General features: G+C 49.9%; 2 protein-coding genes across 6 annotated transcripts in view; one reads left to right on the forward strand and one right to left on the reverse strand.

Annotated features, from left to right (window-relative positions):
• Positions 1-2,327: 2,327 nt before the first annotated feature.
• Positions 2,328-8,665, reverse strand: ZNF511 (zinc finger protein 511). Its single transcript, XM_075759042.1, is given in 7 exon segments — positions 2,328-2,732; positions 4,163-4,348; positions 6,188-6,312; positions 6,484-6,685; positions 8,249-8,322; positions 8,509-8,602; positions 8,604-8,665. Coding segments are annotated over 7 exon segments (813 nt in total). The 3' UTR covers positions 2,328-2,662.
• Positions 8,666-8,712: 47 nt separating this feature from the next.
• TUBGCP2 (tubulin gamma complex component 2) overlaps positions 8,713-24,319 on the forward strand; it is a 37,133-nt gene continuing 21,526 nt past the window's right edge. For 2 of the 5 annotated variants that reach the window (XM_075759046.1, XM_075759043.1), the window contains exons 1-8: positions 8,713-8,738; positions 9,791-9,963; positions 11,012-11,140; positions 11,463-11,639; positions 16,974-17,133; positions 18,518-18,725; positions 19,789-19,988; positions 23,818-24,007. In XM_075759046.1, the coding sequence (XP_075615161.1) occupies positions 9,814-9,963; positions 11,012-11,140; positions 11,463-11,639; positions 16,974-17,133; positions 18,518-18,725; positions 19,789-19,988; positions 23,818-24,007 (1,214 nt within the window). In that variant the 5' untranslated portion in view covers positions 8,713-8,738; positions 9,791-9,813. Of the gene's footprint in view, positions 8,739-8,830; positions 8,865-8,889; positions 9,026-9,071; positions 9,964-11,011; positions 11,141-11,462; positions 11,640-16,973; positions 17,134-18,517; positions 18,726-19,788; positions 19,989-23,817; positions 24,008-24,319 lie in introns of those variants that run through there. The other 3 variants (XM_075759044.1, XM_075759045.1, XM_075759047.1) reach the window with 3 other exon arrangements.

Raw genomic sequence — 24,319 nt, forward strand, 5'->3', positions numbered from 1 at the left:
AATTTTTATTTATTTTTAATAGCAAGGGCAGACACGCGGAGACCTTGAGTCTGGGAAAAAGGAAGGAAGGAATTTCCAGGTGGAAACTTAGGGCCTAACACGTAAGGCAGAGCAGATCGGGCTGCTTCTGTGTGATCTTTGTACCATCACGTGCCAAAGCCTGCAGGTACCTCCAGCAACGTGGTGCCTGCTTCAGATTTCCAGTTATTCCAGTGAGGGAGTGAAAAACCCCTCATTTAGGGGCTTCCCATGCTGGCAGGTGATTTTTGGTGGCTGCTGACCCGTGCCGACAGACGTCCCCGGGGCAGACATGGGACAGGAGCACCAGGGCAGCGGCCACAAAGGTGGTGGCAGAGCCTGGTGTGTACCACGGCCCGTCTCTGGGGGACGTCAGACTGGGGGCTGAGGGGGTGCACACGGCGGGGTGTGGAGGTGTGCGGGGGGGTGTGGGGGTGCGTGTGCATGGAGAGGTGTGGAGGTGTGCGTGGGGGTGTGTGCATGGAGAGGTGTGCAGGTGTGTGTGCGTGGGGGTGCGTGCATGGAGAGGTGTGCAGGTGTGTGTGCGTGGGGGTGTGTGCATGGGGGGGGTGGTTGGGTGCCTGTGAGGGGCTGGAGGGCAGCAGTGTGTGCAGGGGTGGGGGTGTCGCGGGGGGGGCGCAGTGCACAGGGGTGTGCCTGTGGGGGATGTTGGCACAGGGGTGCGTGCACAAGGGTCGACGGGTGGGCATGGGCTGTGCGGATACGGGGTGGGGTGTGCACAGGACTGTGGTCATTGGGTGTGAGTACAGGTGTGCACAGGGGTACAGGTACGGGGTGTGCACACTTGGGGGTGTGCACGGCAGCTCCGCGGGTGGCTCCGTACCCTGGCTGGCTGCTCCCTGCCAGCAATCCTGGCCAGGGGCTTTGCTGGCTGGAGACAGCTCTCCCCAGGGGCCAAGCAGCAAGGATTAACGCTGGACAAGCTGGCTGAATTTTAAAAAAAGAGCAAAGGATTTTAAAACTCACAGGGAAATCTCTCACGTCCCTGTAAGCGTCATTCCCTGCTCCTATTTGCAAGGATTTTCCAAAGCCCTTTTTATCCTTTGTTCCTCCCAGAGAGGGGGGAGGGATAAAAAGCAATTACAGATCCTAAGCTTCTTGGATAAATGCTGTTCCAGCAACCTCTTTTTTTCCCTTTATGGACAATTTCGTAGGTGTCACGGTTCAACAGGTCCCCGAGACCTGGCGGCAGCACGCTGAGCCCAACTCTGCATTTCCAATCAATCTTTTCTCCTGGCAGGACGAGACTAAAAAAAGAAGGGAAAGATGTAGGGAAAAATAACCTCCAGGGGAAAGATAACCTCCATCTCAACCTCATTTTGGTGGTATTTGGAGCAAAGGGAGGTTCATTCTGCACCCTCTGACCTTGCCTGGGTTTCAAAACAGCATTTAAATTCTCTACGAAGCAATTTTGTAAAAATTCCTTTTATTTATTCACCTAGCAGGAAGTCACTTTATTTTAACTCCCCCTGGAAAGGAGCTGCAAGGCACCAGAATGCTTTTCCTGACCCAGGCAAACCTTTCGTGGGGGGGTTTCAGAGCAACGCTGGGGAGCGGAGCCAACTTCAGCGAGACGGAGGAGGTCAGAATTACAGACCAACGCTTTTTTTTTTCCTGTTTTCTTTTTGTTGTTGTTTTCAGCTTCCATACAGTCAGCAGATTTTGTCTTGGAATTTCTTGAATCTGTTTTTTTCCCCCCAAAAGGCAAAAAAAACCAAAAACCCAACAACCCAATCCTGCGTAGTCTCAGCTCCAGCAGCCGATTTCCTCTAACCTCCACACATCACGGTGTTCCACCACAGTCCAAGACTCTTTCTGTGAGCAACTGATGCGGAGCTCAACCCACCCCACGTCTGTGTCTGGTCCCAAGGGCTGTCCTTGCTGGGAGCTTTCAAAAACACCATGAGAAAATGGAAGAGTGAAATTAAAACTATTATTTCATTAATTGTTGTAATCTACAGCACTCTTCCTCTGGATTTTGATTCTCCCCTGTGCAAGCAGGGCTGGGCAGGGAAGCGTGACAGCCTGCCCTGGACCAGCTGAGGAGGCTGCAGAGCTTCCTGCAGGAAGAGGGCACGCGGTGTATTTTGCTCAGTGTTAGCCCTGCTGCGTTTTTGGCAGTGATTCCTTGCAAGTTTTTCACCAAGCCTGTGCGATCCCTGCAGCTGCCTGGAGTTTCAGAAGAGCATTTGCCATTTCCAAGCTCAGGCAAGATGCGACCGTCTGTGTAGAAAGCCACTGCTGCCCAGAGCAGTCCTGGCACTGATGAGACACAAAAACCTCACAGCACAGAGGCAGATGAATTTATTTGTAGTTTGATTTCAGAGGGGATCAGAAAAGAGAGCGTTGTGTCTCAAGGGTAAATAGAAGGACAGGCCGGCCCTGAAATGCTGCTGAAGGGAGGTGGTACAGACACACGAAGGGACGGTAGCAGAGCTACATTGGGTACGGATGTATCCCCAACTGCTGCTGCGCAATCCCCGGTTTCACCCCTCTGCCTTCCCCACACGGACAGGGACCCTCGCACGCATCTGCACACATCCCCGCTCAGTGCCATCACAAACGTTAGCGGGCAGCAGTGGCCGGCGCCTTCTCATCGGGCAGAAATTTGGTGCACTGACCTTCAGAGTTTCTTCCTTGGTCCTTTAAATCCTCGGGTGGCACCTTGTCCGAAGCAAATTGTGGATGGGATCCTGGAAAGGGAGACACGCTTTAACACACATTAACAGCCCCCCTCTTGCCAGAGCACTGGGATGCTTTACGCCTTGTGTAGCGTTTCAAGCTCCCAGAGTGGGAAGAGCACAGTATCGGAGGAGCAGGACATCTAAATCACCAAAGTATAATTCAAAAAATGGGTGATACTGGTCTGCTTTCCTGTTTATTCTGCACATCTCATTTATGCTCTGGAGGCCTCTCCTCTCTTCACAACCGGGTGGAAGGTGTTACAAAACGTAATACGCCATCAGGCAGTTGCAGTGTCTTTTTGAGGAAGCCCACGATCGTGAAGAGCAAGAAAGCAGGAGCAGCAGGAATAGCACGGCCTTTCAGCAGCAAATTCTCCTTCTGACCTGCAGCATCACATGGAATTTAAGGGATGGTTTCTTTCCGGTTTAAAAGCTGTTGTGCTGGACAAAGCAGTGAAGTTTAAAATGTCACCGTGGCAGGCGCTTAGGGACAGGATTCTGTCAGGCAAACCATGACATACAAAAGCAGACCCGAGTGGCTGTAGTGCGTGGCGAGTGCTTTCAGACTCCACAACTCGTTAGAAAGTCCCGAAACAGCAACGCTCACCTCGTTTTACAGAGACAGAGCTGAAGCCAGTGAAAGCCAGAGGGAGCCGAGGACAGACGCGGGTTTTCCCGCATGGTGCTCCAGCACGGTTGTGGGCTCATCGTGCTGCTTCCAGACTGCTAGCGTGTCAACAGATGTGGCACACTCAAAACACAAGAATCCCTTTGCTAATGTGGTTCTGCCTGAACTATTCCAGTTAACCTTAATGCTGAGACGATTAAAATGATGAATAAAATGACACTGATGCCAGTGCTGGGAAGAGGGCTTTTGATGGCTACCTTGTATCTTGTACAGGTTTTACAGCATACCATGAAGGGGATTTAAAAAGTCACACCAGCATTAGGCAATTCAGTTTCAACTTTTTGTAAAGATTTTACGTAAAGAACCTAAGATTCAGAGTAGGATGTTCACCTGCTTTATTTGTGCCTTGTCCTGTGGCTGCATGGGAGCACAGACAGCTACAGTGAAACGCACCAGCTCAGCCCCGTGTCAGCTAGGACAGGCAAGTGTTACAAAGCAGCGACGAAATTTGTTAGAGCGTTTTAGGACAGAGTTATCTCCAGACCATTCTGCAGTAGCCTGGGAAGAGATCATGGGCGGGCAGGCTAACAGAAACTCACTGACACGGCTTTTACGGTGTACGCACATTCTGTCCTTCCTCATGCTTTCCTCTTTTAAGAATGACTTTTAAAACATACGTGGAAACTCTACCTCTTTTATCTTCTACACAGAAACACCCTGAGCTGTGCTGCACTAGACACTGCAAAATGCAATTCGGATGATACGGTCCCAGCTCCAGAAATTTTTGCCTGTGGAGACCAACAGTACAGACCTGGATTTATGGAGTTGTTTCTCTGGCACCGAGGGGCCGAGGCTGGCTGCAGGCCGAGGGACCTCCATGTTCTCACTGGGCCCTACGTCCATGGGGTCTGCCTGGAATTGCTCCGACGTCTCCACACCCACATCCATCGGCACGCTGACACCCTGCTTCGTGGGAGAGCTCATGTGCTTGGGGCCACTGCAGAGAGAAAATTTTACCTCCTTTCTCAGTAGCTGCCATGTAAGCCCAGAGTAAAGGAAACAAAAGGCATTTTGTGGTGGCACAGGTCAAGTCCAACCGGGGCGAGTTACTGCATGGAGGCACAGAGATTTTGCCGCGCAAACCACTGGGAGCAGCCAAAAGGCTGCCGAAGAGCTGCGTGACAGGCTCGTACAAGTTTCTATTTACGTATTCAGGGTGGCTGCATTATAGCACACAGCTTTGTCCCCAAGTTCTTCAGTCCACAAAGTGAAACTCATTCAGCAGGCTCAGAGGGTTGGACTAGAGGGTTCACACCAGGCTACCCAAGCAAGCCTTAAGACTCCACAGACCTGGTCTGTGTCCCTTTGGGCACCCCTCTGCGGGACGCTGGGCTTGTCGGTGCCGAATACGGGGTCACTGTAAGTCGGCAGAAAGTAGCAAAGTTCGACTTGAGCGAGAGCGCAGATTGAGCAGCGTGCTTATCCTGCACCGGTAAGCACCGGGCCTGAACAAAGGCACAGGATGAGCAAGGTGCTCATCTTGACAGCTGTGGCACCTGATGGTCTACCCCTCGAACCCACCGAGTGACGCCCGGGGTGAGGGGGAGGCCTCACAGCCCGACAGTACTTCAGTAAAGCTAAACAGACCCCCGTGCCTCTGTACCAAATGCCTACGTTCTCCGCTACTCGTCCCCATCAACAATGCAACAAGCCTTAGTAAGGGCCAATCGCACACAATACTTGACTTAGTCCCACCTCGTCAAAAGTATAAATCTGGCATTTAGAATCCTCCATTTTAAGGTCAAGAACTCCAACTATCCGGACAGGTCAACGGGCCTGGGCCTCTCTCCTCCCCAAAGGGATGCCTCTTTGGTAAGACTCGCGCCTCCAACTATGTTGGATGTTACCCTGGGAAAGTACCATCAACAAAAGCACTGAACTATTAACTCAAGATTGATTTTTGCATTAAGTGTATTTATCAACATCAATTCCGAACTTGTTATATCTGTTGCCTCAATAAATTACCTATCTGTTTCTAACTTTTCAAAACTGTCTCCAGTGCAAGTCATTGAGAGGGCTCTGACAGGCAAACACTGACTCTGCTCAGTGTCTACACATATAATCCTTTAGAAATAAACCATTGACCAAATCTGGGACTAAGACTGGACCTAGCCTCACCTAGACTCCTCTCTGAGAAGGAGTTTAGAAAGCAAGGGGGTCCTTTCTGAACCTGGGGACTCAATGGGAGGGCCTCCCTCAGCCACGTTTCAGACTCGTACCCTTTTATGCGACACCCTCCCAGGGTCACACCACCCAGCCAGGCAAGAAATTTTCTCTCCATCCCATCACTCAGGTCTCTGAGGAAGGTATTAAACATCAGTCCTTGTATTAATTTCACCACGGTGAAAGCCGTGCTTGAAACAAGCGACGAGCTGAGAAAGCTGTCAGTCAGACTTACAAAGCCTCCCTCTGCTGCTCTACTTGTGCTTTCGGGGAGCAGGAATATTGCAAAGGGTTGGAGAGCAAAGCAGGAAACATGCACAAAGTGATGCAGAGAGATGCTGGGCTTTGCGTTTACACTTGAGGTGGCACGAAGGGACCAGAGCCTGGAGCCACACAGGGGGAGAAATAAGACACGCTTCAACATTAAGATAAAGTAAAACGTCGCCACAGAAAGACTTGCGAGTTTACCTGTTCTTAAAAGCAGCATAAAAAGTCACTTCTGAGCCTCTTCGGATATAAACTTGCTTACTCTGGGAAGGGAGTGAAACAGCAGAGCAGCACAACATCACCTCTACAGGGAAAACCAGTTGTGCTACTGTGGTTCTGCAGTTACCTTTTCACTTTCTTCGGTCTATCAAACCGAAAGTCAGCAGGATAAAGGTGAATGGTGACCAAGTGATCCTTTCTGTCCTTGCTGCTCTTAAACTTCTCCGCACAGCCTTCTACCAAACACTTGTACTGAAAGGCAGGGGGGAGAAAAAAAAAAAACAAACAAGAAACAACATAACTGGAAAAGGCAAGCGGTGTCAGTGGAGACGTGGATGCCCTCCCTGAACTGCCAGTCTCTAAGGATGCCAGCCCACGCTGTGCACACCAACCACGAGCGAAGGGCCGGGCATGGCGACTCACCATGTTTTGCTTCTCAGCCATTATCTGGAAGAGTGAGTCGTGCCACTCCAAGATGTGAATATCCAAGAGGTGCCCCGATGGAAAGGAGCGCTTGCAGAAGGAACAGACATTCCTGTGCAGCGTGTTGTAGTGGTGCTCGTAGCCCTCCAGCGTATCAAAGACCTGGCAGCACCCAGAAATGTGGCAACTGAATTCAGACACCCTGTGGGGAAATTAGGACATCCATGCCTTAAATTAAATTAGAGCCTTAATTTAAGCTGCATATTACCTCTAGATGACTTTATTTAGTCATGGCATTTTTGGTGAGCTTGACTTAAATTACATGAAAGGTGCAACAGAATGAAGATTACAATGGTGCTGGCAGTTGGAAACTCTTATTTGCCATTGCGGCTTGAGCATCGTATATATTATCGTCCTCTGAAGTGGTGCCTTGATTAAGAATAAACACCAAGCAGCAATATGAGAAATAAGCTGTTTGACCTTAAAGTCGCAGCTGTGGATTAAAACTTTGTGCCAATGCTGTTTAACAGGCATCTGCAGGACAACTTCATGCAATCCTCAAAGTACTTCCTCAATTTTATGTACAAGAGCAAGTTTTAAAGCAAGATGAAGATTACAGAATCACACAATGGCAGGGGTTGGAAGGGACCTCTGGAGATCATCTAGTCCAACCCCCCTGCTAAAGCAGGATCACCCAGAGCAGGTTGCACAGGATGGTGTCCAGGTGGGTTTGGAATCTCTCCAGAGAAGGAGACTCCACAACCTCTCTGGGCAGCCTGTCCCAGTGCTCGGTCACCCTCAGGGGGAAGAAGTTTTTCCTCATATTGAGATGGAACCACTGAGAAGAGTCTGGCCCCTTCCTTTAGACATCCACTCTTTAGATATTTTTAAATGCTGATCAGATCCCCTCTCAGCCTTCTCTTCTCCAGGCTAACCAGCCCCAGCTCTCTCAGCCTTTCCTCACACAAGAGATGCTCCAAGCCCCTCATCATCCTTGCAGCCCTCCGCTGGACTCTCTCCAGTAGTTCCCTGTCTGTCTTGAACTGGGGAGCGCAGAACTGGGCACGGAACTCCAGACGTGGCCTCACCAGGGCAGACCAGAGGGGGAGGAGAACCTCCCTCGACCTGCTGGCCTCGCTCTTCCTAATGCCCCCCAGCTACCACTGGCCTTCTTGGCCACGAGGGCACACTTCCCCTTGGTGAATTCATGTTGGTGACTCCTGATAACCTTCTCCCCCAGGCTTAGCCTTCCTAACTGGGGCTGTTTGTACCATACAGTTCTCCCACTGTTTTGACTGGGTACATAACAACCTGCCACTTATATCCTCTTGTTTAGCTACAATCCCAATTTTCAGACATATGAGAGATGCCTTATCTGTGCTCAGTGAAGTGACGTCACATCTAACATGCACAAGAAGTCAGTATTTAGACTGACAGCTAACTGCAGCACAAAATACCAATTTTTGACCTTTTCAGCAGGACATTGAGGTTTGCAAAGTACACCACCTCATTTTCCTTTATCAAACTACTTTGCAGTGCATCCACGTCTTCTCCCGTTTAACTTATTTCTCCGCCACGGCCTCTAAAGTCCACGGACGAGAGGAACGGCGCCCGTCCCAGCCTCGCACCCGTACAACGCAAGCGGGCAGGGTTCGTACCAAGGGTTGCCGCACGCCAACGTAACACGGCGCGGGAAGCGTGACCCATGAGGCACACCTGCAGCCGTCGCGATGGCAGGGCGGCCCACAGGCCCTGCCTCACTTACTTGGGTCTCTCCGCCACCTCCGCCAGGCTGGTGAGGACGCCCTGGAGGTAGAGGTGCCTGTGAACGTCCCCATCCTAGGAGAGGAGAGGAGAGGAGAGAGGCGGTGGGCCGCAGGCCTGCCTCCGCAAGCGAACCCTTCTCCTCCACGGTGAGAGGCCGCGGCGGGGCCCGCGCTGGCAGAGACTCTGAGGGAGCACGGCCGTTGCTCTCCACACAGACCGGGCCCAGAGGCCTGGGCCCGCGGGAGGGCGACCCCTCACCTCGAGGAGCGGGTGGTGGGAGCCGAGGCGGAGGCGGCGGGGGGCGAAGGCGAAGGGCGGCTGGGGGGGCGGCTGGGGGGGGGAGCGGCGGGAGCGGCGGGGGCGGGGGCGGCCCCTCCCGCAGGCGGCGGCGCAGCCCGGGCGGCAGAGGCAGCATGGCCGGGGGGGGGACTGCGCATGCGCGACACCGCCTTCCCGGGCGCCGTTGGCGGGCACTTCCGGGCGGGCAGGTAGGGCTGCGGGCGGCGGGGTGGCCCCGGCGGGCAGCGGCTGGGGAACGGGGGCTCGGTCCGGCCCCCGCCCCGCGCTCCGGGCCCGCTCCTGGCCCGCTCCTGGCAGCGCCAACGCCGCAGCAGGTCACTGCGGGCCGTGTGCGGGCGAGCCGGGGCATCCCCGGGCTGGGGCCTGGGGGCCTGGAGCTCGGGGCTGGGGCTGGGGCTCCCCCGCCGCTGGCCCGGGGCCGTCCGGGCTTTCCCGTGCTGCAGAGGAGATCCCGGTATCGGGGCGTTAGGAAAAGGTGTTCCCCCGTGCGGGTCAGGGCCCCGAGTGGGGTGGGGGGGGCACAAATCTGGATCTTTGGAGATATTTAAGCTCGGACTGGAGAAGGCCCTGCGCTGGTTTGGCTCAGGCTTGGGTGGGTCGCTGGGCCGAGCCTTGCAGAGAGCCCTTCCAGCCTGGGCGACGGTGGTGGTGGTGGTAAAGCAAAAGTGTGTCCCGGCGCTTGGTGTTCCACACCTGTGCGGGGCATCGCGTTGAGCTCCGTACTCGCGTGGTGCCCCGGTCGGACTTTGACTTCTGCGGCCATCGTTGAAGTAACTTTGCAAAACTTGTTGCTTGTCTGTTAGTAAAATGGGCAGTAGAATATGAAGACGCCTCAACTTGGAAGATCTGCTTTTGAGTAACTTCAGAAGCAACAGCTCGGGTGGGTTGCCAAAGCCGGTAATTTCAGCTGTGTCTGCAGCCTGGTGGTACATGAACCAGCACTTCTTATGGCAGCTCAGTGACTTTTCCTTTGCCAGTGTGGTTTTTGAGATTGAAAAATCCTCTGCTGGCTCACCTATGTGTAAGGTGGGGTTTGTACCAGTATAGTTAGATGGGGCACAATGACCAGTGTCTCTGTTTTGCTTGCTTCCTCCCCTCACATGTGTTTCCTTGTTCCAGTCAAATATTTTAGCATGCCCTGTAGGTTCACAATGTAGATGGGAAATGTTGTTTGTGTGGGTATATTTTCATTTCAGATGGTAAAATAATAAGTTACTGCCTTTGTTTCTGCGTCCCGCAGAACCTGTAGCCTCAGGTAGGAGGATGAGCGAGTTCCGTATTCACCATGATGTCAACGAGTTGCTCAGCCTGCTGCGTGTTCACGGCGGGGAAGGAGCCGAAGTCTACATCGATCTTCTGCAGAAGAATCGAACGCCTTACGTTACTACCACTGTCTCTGCCCACAGCGCGAAGGTAGGCGTCGATGTACTTTAATTGCAGCCGAGTTGCATTTCGGCAGGGCTCCTGAGGCGGTGTGCTTCCTTTGCAATTGTTGATAGAGGTTCCGTCGGCTCTGAGAGCACAGTCCTCTCTAAGGAGGAGTTCAAGCTAAACGTTCCTCAGCGTGATTTCTCTTGGCCAGTGACGTGAACTACGTTTTCTGTACTCTTCTGGGAGATAACTTGACTTCTGTGGGTGTGGAGCTGGACACGTGTTGCGAGGAGTAATGGCTGTCCCAAGTTTTTCTGAGAATAACAGCAAAATTGTGTTGGCATTGGTTAAAGAAAGGGGGTAATCTGATCTGGAATCTTAATTTTGGGTATTCTATCAGGATTCTATCAGGAAAAAGATTCTATCAGGAAAAAGGTAAAATCCTTGCATCTGGGAGAGATTGGTGGAAGAACCTGAGAAGGATTGTTACAACTGCAGTGGAGGGGGAAGCTCAAAGAAGGAGCTTATTTTGTGCCTGTGATGGTTGCTTCAAATTTTAATTAGAAGGTTTGTCCTCTGGAGGAATAAACCAAATGAAAAATAGTAACTGTATGAAATGCGATTACATGAACAATACCCAACTTTATTTTTTTTCTGAATATCACCCAAGTATTAGGGCTTAAAGCCTGACGCTGTCATGACCAGGCATACTTCTGTGGCCATAATACTGCTTTTCGTTGTCGTTTTTAAAAGTGATCCATCAGTCGAGCTCCAAGTGCTAGAAGATTGCTAACTCTATCAGAAAGTTCAGATCTTTGTGGCCTGAACTGCGTGTTTTCTCTAATTCCAGTCTTATGCGTCGTTTACACTGATAGTGCCAGGACCTGAAGTGCCAGGACCCCCCCTCTCCTCTGGCAAAATTATTAGTAGGAGACCAATGCCATCAGGTTCAGTCCAAAACCCATTCCCTGAAGTACTTTGGCGGCAGCACCAGTCCACACCTTGACTCCATCCTTGCACAATGCTCCTCTTTTGAATGCTGTGATAATAATATACATTAAACATTTATTATTGATGTGGTGTTTTACAGGTAAAAATAGCAGAGTTTTCTCGAACTCCTGAAGATTTTTTAAAGAAGTACGATGAGCTGAAGTCTAAAAACACAAGACATCTAGATTCCTTAGTTTATCTACTGTCAAAACTCACAGAAGACAAAGAGGTTTGTTTCTCCTTTAGAACTGGATGTGTTATGAGTATTCAGCAGTAGCAGCAATGCAATGATTTAAGTACAGCATGCTTTCTGATGGCAGCGTTCAGTGAAATGCATTGAAATCTACAGATAACCAGTTCTAGCATTTACTTAATTATTAAAGCACTACTGAGAATTATGCTTCTCTTCATATAAAGCACTAAGGCACAGGAAATGGGGACAGAAAGACCTGTGGTCTGATTCAGCGCGGCCGTCTTATGATCATATGTTTTTTGCTTTAGTGTGCGCTGAGCAGCGTTCACAAAATCTTTTCTTTTTTGTGTATGTACAGACGCTTCAGTATTTGCAGCAAAATGCTAAAGAAAGGGCAGAGCTTGCAGCAACTGCAGCAACCAGTGGCAGCACAAATTTTTCCATTCCCTCGTCTACTTCCAAGATATCTCTACAGGAGCTCGAGGAGCTCCGCAAGCAGCTGGGCAGCGTCACAGCCAACTCCAGTGTACAGCAGGTACTGTCTCTTCCCGAGCTTTGGGCACAAAATCTTTCCTTTCTGCTCGTATATAGCTGTGCTCTTAACTTTTACTGTCTAGCGGAATTATAAATGTTCCTATCTGTGCAGATAATCTAAAGTTTCTCAGAATTTACTAGTCAGATTATATTAAATCTTTGTGCTGCTCTTAGTAAAAGTGGCCTTTTTCTATTTAAGTCAGTTAAGGTGGGTCACATTTAGGCCATGACAGTTCTAACTGTTAATGTAATTTCATTTTCCTATTTCAAACAACCGCTTTAAGCTGTGCTGAAGTTTCCTTTTCTGCCTGTGGCAGTGCTTGCTCAGGAGCTCAGCAGCCGTTGTGGTGCGTCCCCATCTTGCTAGGAGTTCTGCTCTCTCAAATAATGCGGGTACAAAGCCTCACATCGTCATTCCCCCAGTGGACACAGCCGTTCCCTCTACTTAGCTATTTGAGCTCCTGAAATAAATGCTGCAAAGTGATCCCAAAGACAAAAAGGAAGAAAAAACCCCAGCCCTGCCATAGAAGTAAACTGTATCACTGCAAGACACAGGCTTAGAAAACAGTTAAGCAAGCATTTCGTTATCAGTAGGCCAGGAGGTAGAAAGCACGAAAGGGTGATTATTACTTAAATCCCAACTTCGGTTTCCTATAATCATTTGTATGAGTCACTATACAGTGATGAGTTCACCTTGGCTAGCCACTCTATCATTCCCCCTGCTCAATGGGACAGGAGAGAGACAAATATGGCATAAAGTTTGTGGGTCAGGATAAGGGTGTTTTGGCTGCAGAAGGTGCAGGAGCAACTCTGTATGAGAAGGGAAGAAGAAAAGATGCTCAGAGGTCCGGAGTGAGTGAACAACTGGAGAATATGTGCAAATGCTTCCGTTTAAAATTTTGCAGCTTACCTTTGTCCCAGCGGTTTGTTTCTATGCTGCCTTCAGATGACTGGCCAATAAAATCTACCAGGGGACGAGCCTGCAGGCTCTGAATGTGGCTGTCTCTGAGGACGCCAACCTGCTGTGGATGCTCAGAAATTGCATGCTGGGGTCTTCTCCTTCTGCAGTCTCTGTTGAGTCAGTCCTGCGCCTTTGCTCAGTGGAGGCATCTCTATGTCTTGTTAGCGCACAGGATCTGCCTGCGTTGGTGAGGCGTGTGCGTCCCTCTGCGGCGCTGCTGGCCCTTTCTTGGCCGCGTGGCAGCATTCACATTCATGATGCATCCTACAGGCCTTTGCTGTTGAGCGCTCTGGCTGTGGCTTTGTATGGTTTGTTGCCTGTGCTGGCTTCTCAGCAGGTGTGCAGTTACTCTTCAGTCTGTGAAGGTCTTTCTGTGGCAGTGGCTGAGCAGAGCTAGCACCTTCCAGGGAACACCCTCCTGCCCCTGGTGAGGATGATGACAGTAGATGATGCATCTGCCACCAAGTGGGGAGTGTGCTGTGGTGGTCAGATCGCTTCAGGCCATTGATGGCTGGAGGAAAGGACCCTCCGTGTTCAGTGTTTTGGGACACCTGATGGGGATCTCATCTTGAAGGGCTGTACATGCATGTGATGATGGACAGTTCACATCCTGAACGGAGAGAGTCCATCCCCCTCCCCTGTCAGGCAGTGATGAAACCGGCATTGTTCTATGTACGCCGTGAAGTTCAGCTGGTGAAAAAAAAATTGGACATGAGCCAGCGATGTGCGCTTGCAGCCCAGAAAGCCAACTGTGTCCTTGGCTGCATCCCCAGCAGCGTGACCAGCAGGTTGAGGGAGGGGATTCTGCCCCTCTGCTCCGCTCTGGTGAGACCCCCCCTGCAGTGCTGCGTCCAGCTCGAGGGTCCCCAGGACAAGAAGGACATGGAGCTGTTGGAGCGAGTCCAGGGGGAGACCACGGAGATGATGTGAGGGCTGGAGCACCTCTGCTGTGGAGACAGGCTGAGAGAGTTGGGCTTGTTCAGCCTGGAGAAGAGAAGGCTGCGGGGAGACCTTACTGTGGCTTTTCGCTATATAAAGGGGGCTTATAAGAAAGACGGAGTAAGACTTCGTACCAGGGCCTGTAGTGACGGAATAAGGGGCAACGGTTTTAAACAGAAAGAGGGTAGATTTAGATGGGATGCTCCATCCCTGGCAGTGTTCAAGGTCAGGTTGGACGGGGCTTTGGGCAACCTAATCTAGTAAAAGATGTCCCTGCCCACAACAGGGGAGTTGGAGTGGATGATCTTTAATGGTCCCTTCTGCCTCAAACCATTCTATGAGTCTATGATCTGATTTCATTTTGGCAGTTGGAGACAGCAATTACCTCATGTCTCTGAATGTCCAAGATGTACCTTTTGTGCAGTGCATCTCACTGAAGTAGCTTCATTTTAGACAACTGTCTTCTATCCACATGTGCTGTTGAGGTCTTACCTGGCTCTGTTAGCTTGTATGGTCTCCTGTGCTTAGCACAATGCCTCAGAAGCTTTTGGACTTAGATACTTTCTTAGTTTGCTCTCTCATAAGTGTGCATGGATCCTGGAGATACTGTTATGATGAGGTCCATGGTTTGTGGAGCTATTCACAGAATCACACAATGGCAGGGGTTGGAAGGGACCTCTGGAGATCATCTAGTCCAACCCCCCTGCTAAAGCAGGATCACCCAGAGCAGGTTGCACAGGATGGTGTCCAGGTGGGTTTGGAATCTCTCCAGAGAAGGAGACTCCACAACCTCTCTGGGCAGCCTGTCCCAGTGCTCGGTCACCCTCAGAGGGAAGAAGTTTTTCCTCATATTGAGATGGAACCACTGAGAAGAGTCTGGCCCCTTCCTTTAGACATCCACTCTTTAGATATTTTTAAATGCTGATCAGATCCCCTCTCAGCCTTCTCTTCTCCAGGCTAACCAGCCCCAGCTCTCTCAGCCTTTCCTCACACAAGAGATGCTCCAAGCCCCTCATCATCCTCGCAGCCCTCCGCTGGACTCTCTCCAGTAGTTCCCTGTCTGTCTTGAACTGGGGAGCGCAGAACTGGGCACAGAACTCCAGACGTGGCCTCACCAGGGCAGAGCAGAGGGGGAGGAGAACCTCCCTCGACCTGCTGGCCTCGCTCTTCCTAATGCCCCCCAGCTACCACTGGCCTTCTTGGCCACGAGGGCACACTGCTGGTCATGGAGAGCTTGTTGTCCACCAGGACTCTCGGGTCCTTTTCCGCAGCGCTGCTTCCCAGCAGGTCAACCCCAGCCTGTACTGGTGCCTGGGGTTATTCCTCCCTGGGTGCAGGACCCTACCCTTGCCCTTGTTGAAGTTCATTTGGTTCCTCTCTGCCCAGCTCTCCAGCCTGTCCAGATCTCACTGAATGGCAGCGCAGCCTTCTGCTGTGTCGGCCACTCCTCCCTATTTTGTACCGTCAGCGAATTTGCTGAGGGCGCACTCTGTCCTCTGCTCACGTCATTGATGAAGATGTTGAATAAGACTGGACTAAGCACTGACCCTTGGGACACACCACTTGCTACAGGCCTCCAACCAGACTCTGCTCCGCTGATCACAACCCTCTGGGCTCTGCCATTCAGCCAATTCTCAACCCACCTCACTGTCCACTCATCCAACCCACACTGCCTAAGCTTGCCTCTGAGGATGTTGTGGGAGACGGCGTCAAAAGCCTTGCTGAAGTCAAGGTAAACAACAGCCACTGCTCCTCCCCTCATCCACCCAGCCGGTCATGCCATCATAGAAGGCATGAAGAAGACTGGTCAGGCAGGATTTCCTCTTGGTGAATCCATGTTGGTGACTCCCAATAACCTCCTTGTCCCCCACATGCTTATTGATGACCCCCAGAATAAGCTGTCATTCCTCCCTGCTCTTTGGGAAGATGTAGCGAAAGCTGCCCTTATCTTAAGCAGGAGCTTGTTCATGCAGCCATGTTGCGTAGGGCCAGTGCTACAGGGAGATCTTCCATTCCAGATACAGAAAGTGCCCGTGATGTTTTGGTGTTTTAACCAATGTCTGTATCCAGATCGTGTTGGACAAGTACTATATACTACTTCAATAGAGGAGTATTTTCTCACTGCATGGGTTTAAGATTTATGAAGGAGTTCAGGTTGTTTACCCATGTGAAGGACTCAGTCCTACACTGAGGTCTTCAATTTTACGTGAAGTTTAGTCATCCTTTGAATTGCTGGCAGCAATGATGCTTCATCCTTCTCCATACTGTCCTATAGGAGTCCTGTTCCTGTTAGGGGACCAGAGGAAATTGAGGTCCTTCTAGCAGATCACAGTGTAAATAGGAACATGGCATTGCTTTGGGGTGCCTCTCTGACCTGAAGACATCGTATGGTGTTATGCCAGCGGTGAGGCTGCAGCGAGCGTGCCCAGAACTGGTGCTGCTTGAAGGAGTGGTCCTACAGCTGATGCTTGTCTGAAGGATTTTGAGACCCAGCACTGGGCAGCTCTGACAACATGAAACATGGCCGGGGCCAGCTTCAGTGTGCATTAACTACCCCTCACATGTAAGAGCACCATTCTTGAAGGTGCAAAGCTCACATGTATGTTTGCTTCCTTCCGAAGTTCCTCTCTCCTCTGAGTCCTCCCATGAGAGGAAGGACCCTGTGCATATCTCATTTCACATGCACATCTGTGGAGCTTAAGAAATGGCATTCATAAGCATGTCCCCCCGTCTTTGTGCACGTGGGGCTCTAAATGTTCATGTAGGTTGTACATCTCGCAGGCCTCTCCAGCTGACAATTAATTTTGCACTCCATTTATTTTAGTGTCAGAGACCCGGAGCCAGGGGTGGAAAGTCTTTTGGTCTTCAAGAGCTCGCTTCCTTCACTGACTCTTATTCAGAATAAAAAACTTTGTTGTTTTCCTGCTAGCTGTGGGTAGATTATCGGGATTGCATTTGGCATGCAGCCTCACAACGGGCACGGTGTTTGAGAGGTGTTCGTTAGCCTATCTGCAAGTGCCCGCTGAATAAGATGTTACTGCTTACTGCTTCTGGAAGGAGTTTGCTGCCTTTCATGTGGTGTGCTTTGCGAACTAGTAAGCTGCATAGTGGTTGTGCATGTCCCCATTCTGCTTCCCTGCATGTGCCTTAGCACCCAAGCTGGTGGGAAGGCACGCAGAAAGGCGTATTTGATGTACCCTCCAATAAAAAGGCATCCAGCTGTGTAAAAAAAAAATCACCTCTGCAGCACCGAAACCAATAGACTAGATGGTATTGGGAGACCAAGTCCTACACTGTGCTACTGAAACATCAGCTATTCTGCTTTCTGTTCTCAAGTTATCAGTTTACAGTCAATTTCTGCTTAAAGTTCAAAACTTCTTGGGCTTCTGAAGATCTCTTTTTTTCCCTCCCTCCCTCTCTCTGTCTTTCCAACAGCCTCTTGAGCTTACACGAAAAATCCTCCGAGATAAGCAGAACAAGAAGAATTTTGGTCATCCCATTCCAGTATTTCCATCCTGGGTGTATGAGAGACCTGCGCTTATTGGTGATTTCTTAATTGGCACCAGTTTAAGCACTGACACAACGGTACCTATAGGTATGTGATATGCAGGGAAAATTGCATTAACTTTTTATGTTTTGTACTTGTTCAGAAGTGCCATTCAGATTTCATGACACTCAGGATGAAAGCAGAACTTGGTTCCTTGCATCTGCAGATGGAAGAGCAGGGTTCAAAAAAAACCCCGTAAACTTACTTTGTTCGTAGTATTTCTCCTGTGCTGAATTCCAGCCCCACTGTTGATCCGTGGGATCTAATCTATTTTGAGTTTCCCAGTCCTTTTTCTCTCTTGAGCCACAGCCTCCATAAAATCCTACTGTAGGAGTATCACATCTGTATTCTCAGCTGAAAAATCTGTAGTCATACCTGACAAGGCAGTATTCATCAATCCACCCAACTCAATATCCTCTCCAGTAAGGCTATAACAACCTCCCTGATTTGCTGTCTCTCTCCTCGCCAGAGCAGCAGGGGACTAGTTTATTATTCATGCATTAAATTTAAGTACATGTTTTGGAAGAGAACGGCTGAGTTAGAGACTCGTGTTTCCATTCTCCAGAACTGTGGAAGCTCCTACAGGAAACCTGTAGCTTCTTCCTGCTCTGGATTTGGGCTGCATCTGAGGAGGGGACATGAAAACAGTAGGCTCGTTCTTGGAGATGCCCTTAAATGGCTTGTCCACCAGTGCATTTCTGCCGGGTCCTTTTGGGATGTGCTGTGAGGGTATGTTCCTTGCAAGCTCAGAACCGTTTGTCTTCTCACATACAGTCCTACAAATGCAGAGGGACCGTTGCCTTGTTTCATGAGATAAGCTTTGGTGTAGTTAGTGTTGTATCCACTCTGTTCCCTGATCTTCTGATGCATTTGATTATATTTTGGGTTGAGTCCTTTATGCTTCTTTGCAGCTGGTTTGTAGTTGACCACACCATTCAGAGACCGTACAGTTTGCAGTTCACCTGCTGGGCTAGCATTTCTTTGTGCCTCTGTTTGAACTGTTTTCTTGACATTTGAGTATTTCAGTGGAGGGGAGGTAGGGGGAGTTGTTGACAAGATTGGAGCTCCTCGGGTCTAGTATAACTGAGGCCTTTTAGGTGGAAGGATGAGCACCACAAGCTGTGGGTGATGTTCTCTTGGCCACAGATGTCAGATATATAGCCCTGTCTATTTGATTTGCTTCAAGTATAAATGAGCAGAGGATTCTGTTTTCCTGGAAAGCAAGGTAGATGATTTTGGAGTTGACCTTAACTCAGTTTTATTTCTCTATATCTTGATTCAGCTTTGTGTGATCTTCCTTTGCTCTCTTTGAATGGTAGTATGTCTTCCTTTCAAGCTTCAGGTACTAGATTGAAATTATATGAATGTACGATCAGGTAGTACTACGGCGTGTTCTGATTGTGTTCTTTTTTTGTCTTCTCTTTGAAAACAGGTACTTTGCCATTAGCCTCCCAAGAATCCGTGATTGTGGAGGACTTGCTGTACGTTCTGATTGGCGTGGATGGAAGATACATCACAGCACAGGCTCTTGTAGGCAGGCAAAACCGAGCGTTTTCAGTTGATCCAAACTTGGACTTGTCCATCAAAGAGCTGGTGACCAGGATTCTTCCTGTAGCAGCAAGTTACTCTGCTGTCACCAGGTACCAAGCTGACGTTTGTCAGGAGAGGATATTCTCCTTTGAGCATCAGGTTGTAGAATAGAGAATCCATCACTGTGCAGATGTTAACTTCCAAGCTTAATTTCAACCTATGGGGATATAAAATAAGAATGACAATTTCTTTGAATTGGTTTAACTGCATTTCTTTTTGCTGGGTTTCTCCTCTGTGCTGCCAGTTCACTTTTTTCACCTCACCTTTGCTTTGTCAAAACTTGGTCTTGGTACATTCAGGCAAAGTGCAAACAGGATATGTCTACTTATTCTGGCTTGTGTCTTCCCACTCTTCGGAGAATTTCTCCACGTTTCCGGCTTTTTTCTCTCCTCTGGTCATCCAGGACTGAGACAACCTTTGTGTGCTTCTGAGCAGGAGAAGCTCCTGCTGCCTAAGCTACCTTAGGTAATTGTTAAAAGGTCTTAGTATGAGGTATACCTCACTAACAGCAGACGTTTGTCGTGTAGATGTCTGCATTTGATTCAAAGTCCCTAAAAGATCAGCAAAGATAAAGAAGCATTTTTAGGATGTGATTCATCAAATCTTTTTTACATGGCTCCTTCCAGATGATATGACTCGCATTCAGAAGCATCTGTCTCTCTCCACTGACATGCATGAACCCATCTAAATCTGGTCAGATAAATCCCCGCTATGGCATGTGGTGTCAGAAGCTAGCAACAGTGCTTTCCCCACATGCCTGGGTGCACGTTGCTTCCTTTTGAGATCTTTTCCTGTCCTCTAACCTGCTGTTTATGCAAAGACAATTACCTTGAAAATCCTGGCTCTCACTTTTTACATAGTGGTTTTGCAAATAATTCTAGTTCCCCTGCAACTGGAGAGGAAAAGTCTTCCCACAGCTTTCTGCGCTAGGAAATGTGGTGACGGGAAATAGGGGGACACAGAGCAAATGTGGAACCTGAAACTCCAGCTGAAGACTGGTGCGCTTTCCAACGCACAACCTACTCATGTGCTTGTACAGTGTCCTGAAGATAAAATTCCTGAAAATGATAGAAGGTGCCTTGCCTGAAAGAGTTTCCATTTTGCTTTTTACAGGTTTATAGAGGAGAAGTCTTCCTTCGAGTATGGACAGGTAAATCACGCTCTGGCTGCTGCTATGCGGACTCTAATCAAGGAATACATGATACTAATAACCCAGCTGGAACATCTTCAGAGACAGGGACTTCTGTCACTGCAGAAACTCTGGTTTTATATCCAGCCCACAATGAGGACCCTGGAGATTCTTGCTTCACTTGGTAAGTTTGAAAAATGCAGTCATTACATTTTGACACGTGCATGACAAAAACAGGAGGAAACAGTCCAAGAGGTTCCTGCAGTGTGTGGAAGAGACTTCCTGACACAGCTGGTGAGTGAGTCCACTAGGGAAGGCGCCCCACTGGACTTGTAGTTTGTGAACCGAGAAGGACTTGTGGGTGATGTGATGGTATGAGGCTGTCTTGGGCACAGTGATCATGAAATTATAAGAGTTTTTGATTCTCGGAGAAGTAAGGAGGGGGGTCAGCAGAACTGCCACCTTGGACTTCCAGAGGGCGGACTTTAACCTGTTTAGGAGCCTGGTTGGCAGTCCCTTGGGAGGCAGGCCTGAAGGGCAAAGGAGTCCAGGACGTTCTTCAGGAAGGAAATCGTAAAGGCGCAGGAGCAGGCCTGTGCCAAAAGACAAGCCAGCGGGGAAGAAGACCGGCCTGGCTGAACAGAGAGCTTTGGCTGGAATCCAGGAAAAAAAAGAGTTTATGGCCTTTGGAAGAAGGGGCAGGCTACTCAGGGGGACTACAAGGATGTCATTAGGCTATGCAGGGAGAAAATTAGAAGGGCCAAAGCCCAGCTAGAACTTAATCTGGCTACTGTCATTAAAGACAATAAAACGTGTTTCTATAAATATGTTAACAACAGAAGGAGAGCTAAGGAGAATCCTTTATTGGATGTGGGGGGGGAACACAGTGACAAAGGATGAGGAAAAGACTGAGGTACGTAATGCCTTCTTTGCCTCAGTCTTTATAAGTAATAGCAGTTGTTCTCCAGGTACCCAGCCCCCTGAGCTGGAAGACAGGGATGGGGAACAGAATGAAGCCCCCATAACCCAAGGGGAAATGGTCAACGATCTGCTGCACCACTTAGATACACACACAGGGCTGGATGGGATCCACCCAAGGGTGCTGAGGAAGCAGGCAGAAGTGCTCACCAAGCCACTTTCCATCATTTATCAGCAGTCCTGGCTAACTGAGGACGTCCCAGTTGACTGGAGGTTAGCCAATGTGACTCCCATCTGCAAGAAGGGCCGGAAGGAGGATCCGGGGAACTACAGACTTGTCAGTATCAGCATCAGTGCAGGGGAAGGTTACGGAGCAGATCATCTTGAGTGCCACCATGCAGCACATACTAGACAAGCAGGCGATCAGGCCCTGTCTGCACGGGTTCCTGAAAGGCAGGTCCTGCTTGACGAACCTGATCGCCTTCTGTGGCCAGGTGAGCTGCCCGGTGGGTGAGGGAAAGGCTGTGGATGTTATCTACCTGGACTTTAGTAAAGCCTTTGGCACTGTCTCCCACAGTGTTCTCCTCGAGAAGCTGGTGGCTCATGGCTTAGAGAGGTGCGCTCTTCGCTGGGTAAAGAACAGGCTGGAAGGCCGAGCCCAGAGAGTGGTGGTGAAGGGAGTTAAATCTGGTCGGTGGCCAGTCACAAACGGTGTTCCCCAGGGGTGAGTCTTGGGACCACTCTTGTTTAATCTCTTTATCAATGATCTGGGCGAGGGGATTGAGTGCGCCCTCAGGAAGTTTGCAGATGACACCAAGTTGGGCAGGAGTGTCGGTCTGCTGGAGGGTAGGAAGGCTCTGCAGAGGGGTCTGGAGAGGCTGGGTCGATGGGCCAAGGCCAGCTGGATGAGGTTCAACAAGGCTCAGTGCTGGGTCCTGCAGTTGGGTCACAGCAACCCCAGGAACCGCTCCAGGCTTGGGGCAGAGTGGCTGGAAAGGTGCCTGGTGGAAAAGGACCTGGGGATGTTGGTCGACAGGCGGCTGAACGTGAGCCAGCAGTGTGGCCAGGTGGCCAAGGCGGCCAACAGCATCCTGGCTTGTATCAGGAATGGTGTGGCCAGCAGGAGTAGGGATGTGATTGTCCCCCTGTACTCGGCTCTGGTGAGGCTGCACCTCGAGTGCTGGGTTCGCTTTTGGGCCCCTCGGTACAAGAAGGACATTGAGCTGCTGTAGCGTGTCCAGAGAAGGGCGGCAACGAAGCTGGTGAAGGGTCTGGAGCACAAGTCTGATGCGGAGTGGCTGAGGGACCTGGGGCTGTTGAGCCTGGAGAAGAGGAGGCTGAGGGGAGACCTGATGGCTCTCTGCAACTACCTGACAGGAGGTGGTGGCCAGGTGGGGGTCGGTCTCTTCTCCCAAGTAACTAGCGAAAGGACAAGAGGAAATGGCCTCAGGTTGTGCCAGGGGAGGTTCAGATTGGATATCAGGAGAAATGTCTTCACTGAAAGGGTTATGAAGCATTTAGAACAGGCTGCCCAGGGAAGTGGTGGAGTCCCCATCCCTGGAAGTATTTAAAAGCCCTGTAGATGTGGTGCTTGGGGACATGGTTTAGTGGTGGGCTTGGCAGTTTTGGGTTGACGGTTGGACTCGATGATCTTAAAGGTCTTTTCCAACCTAAACAACTCTATAATTCTATGACAGTGGCTTCTGAAAACTGTACAGAGTAGCAATACAGGCAGGGCATGTGTCATTTTAATTTTATGTTATATTAAAGAAGAAAGCCAAGGGGAATTGTGCTTGTCAGAGCACTGTTCTTTTTTGAGAGTGGTGGGCTCTAAGGCTGAATCTGCCCTTCAGAGCTGTGATGAGGCAAGTCCACGCCTTTTACCTTCACCGTCCATGCCCTTCGGATCAGTTGTTTCCACCGCTATTGTCTCTGCTCACCTTCTTTCCAAATGCCTCTCCAGCTGTGTGTGGATGTATAACCACAAACTGATTCAACCAGAAGGAACCCCTGGAAGTTCCTGTTCCAACCCCTTGCTCACAGCTACAGCAGGTTGCTCAGGGCCATGTCTGGACAATCCCCAGAGATGGAGATCCCCCACCATTCTGGGCCCTTTCCCATGACTTCACCACCCTATTGGTGAACATTTCTTTCTGGAATTTCCCTTCTTATTACTTTGGCCCCTTTGATATTGTTACTGTGTTTCTCCAAGAGGAGTCTCATACCTTATCCTCTAGAACCGTCTGTTGGATAGTGAAGGAGTAATGTTTGGCAGCCCCCAGCTTCATCTTCTCTTCTCTTGGCTAATAAGCCCAGCTCCCTGATGTTCTCCTTCTATGCCCTGGGTACCAGCCCCCCACCATCTTATTAACCTCTGCTGGACTCTTCATTTTGTCATTCATACTGGGGACCCCAAACTGAACGCAGTGGTCCAGGTGTGGCCTCATCAGTGCTGGGCAGAGGCGAATAATCTGTGGCAGTGCAGCTCCGGGTACAGTTGGTGTTCATCACTGCAAGGACGTGCTGCTGACCCACAATCAGCTGGTTGTCCAGCAAGAACCTCTGGCTGTTCTCTGCAGTGCTGCTCCTCAGCCAGTGGTCCCAGCCTGTGCCATTGCATGAGATTGTTGGTCACAGATGCAGTTACCTCAACAATTCCGGTTAAACTCTTTGTGCTTTTGAGATCAGAGGTTTCTCAAGCAAGTCACTGAAGTGGGTGTTTCTTCCATTACCTCCTGGAAAGTGGATCTCTCTACAGGGTCCCCTCCGTGTAGGAGACTTTTGGACTCTAAGCCACCATGTACCTTGTATCTTCCTGAGTTCAGTTCTCCTTCCCTGGAGGGTTGGGTTTGGTTATTCCTTTTTAGATTGTGGATCATTTGGGTTTTCATTTCAGGATATTTCAGGATGTAAACTTTTAGTTCTGTGGTGGAATGGCCTTGTGTCTTCACGGGAGGGAGTCTGCAGCTGACATGGAGATATGTGACTTAGGATGGTCAGCTAATCAACTGCTAACTTCATTACGTTTAACAGCATAGCTTGTGCAATTAATCTGTGTCAGCTTTCTGTCTCACATCTACACTTTTAAATTTTAGCTACTTCTGTGGATAAAGGTGAGTGCATGGGAGGATCAACCCTGAGCTTACTCCACGACAAGACTTTCAATTACACGGGGGACAGCCAGGCCCAGGAGCTGTGCCTGTATTTAACCAAGGCGGCCAGCGTGCCTTATTTTGAAATTCTGGAAAAGTGGATATATCGAGGCATCATTAATGATCCATACAGGTAAGGAACAATTAAGGAATTAAAATGGAATGCAAAAGTTAAGAAATACTGATCAGGTCTTTGGCTTCTACGTTTTTCGTGCACCCATCCCTCTATTCTGTAGAATCTGCATGGCCAAGGGGCCTGGACCTGGCAGCAGTAGGTAGACAAGGCAGCATCGCAAGGAAGGGGAGCTGCTGGAGCGTGTTAACTACAGTTCTTATTTGATTCACTGGTTATACAGTCAGAGACACTCACTCGCTTTATTTTTCCAAATTCAAGGAAATTATGTGCAATAGTCAATGGCACAATAGTTCAGATATGCAGTCCACT

The sequence above is a fragment of the Balearica regulorum genome, chromosome 7, assembly GCF_011004875.1.
Source record: "Balearica regulorum gibbericeps isolate bBalReg1 chromosome 7, bBalReg1.pri, whole genome shotgun sequence".
NCBI classification, from domain to species: Eukaryota; Metazoa; Chordata; class Aves; order Gruiformes; family Gruidae; genus Balearica; species Balearica regulorum.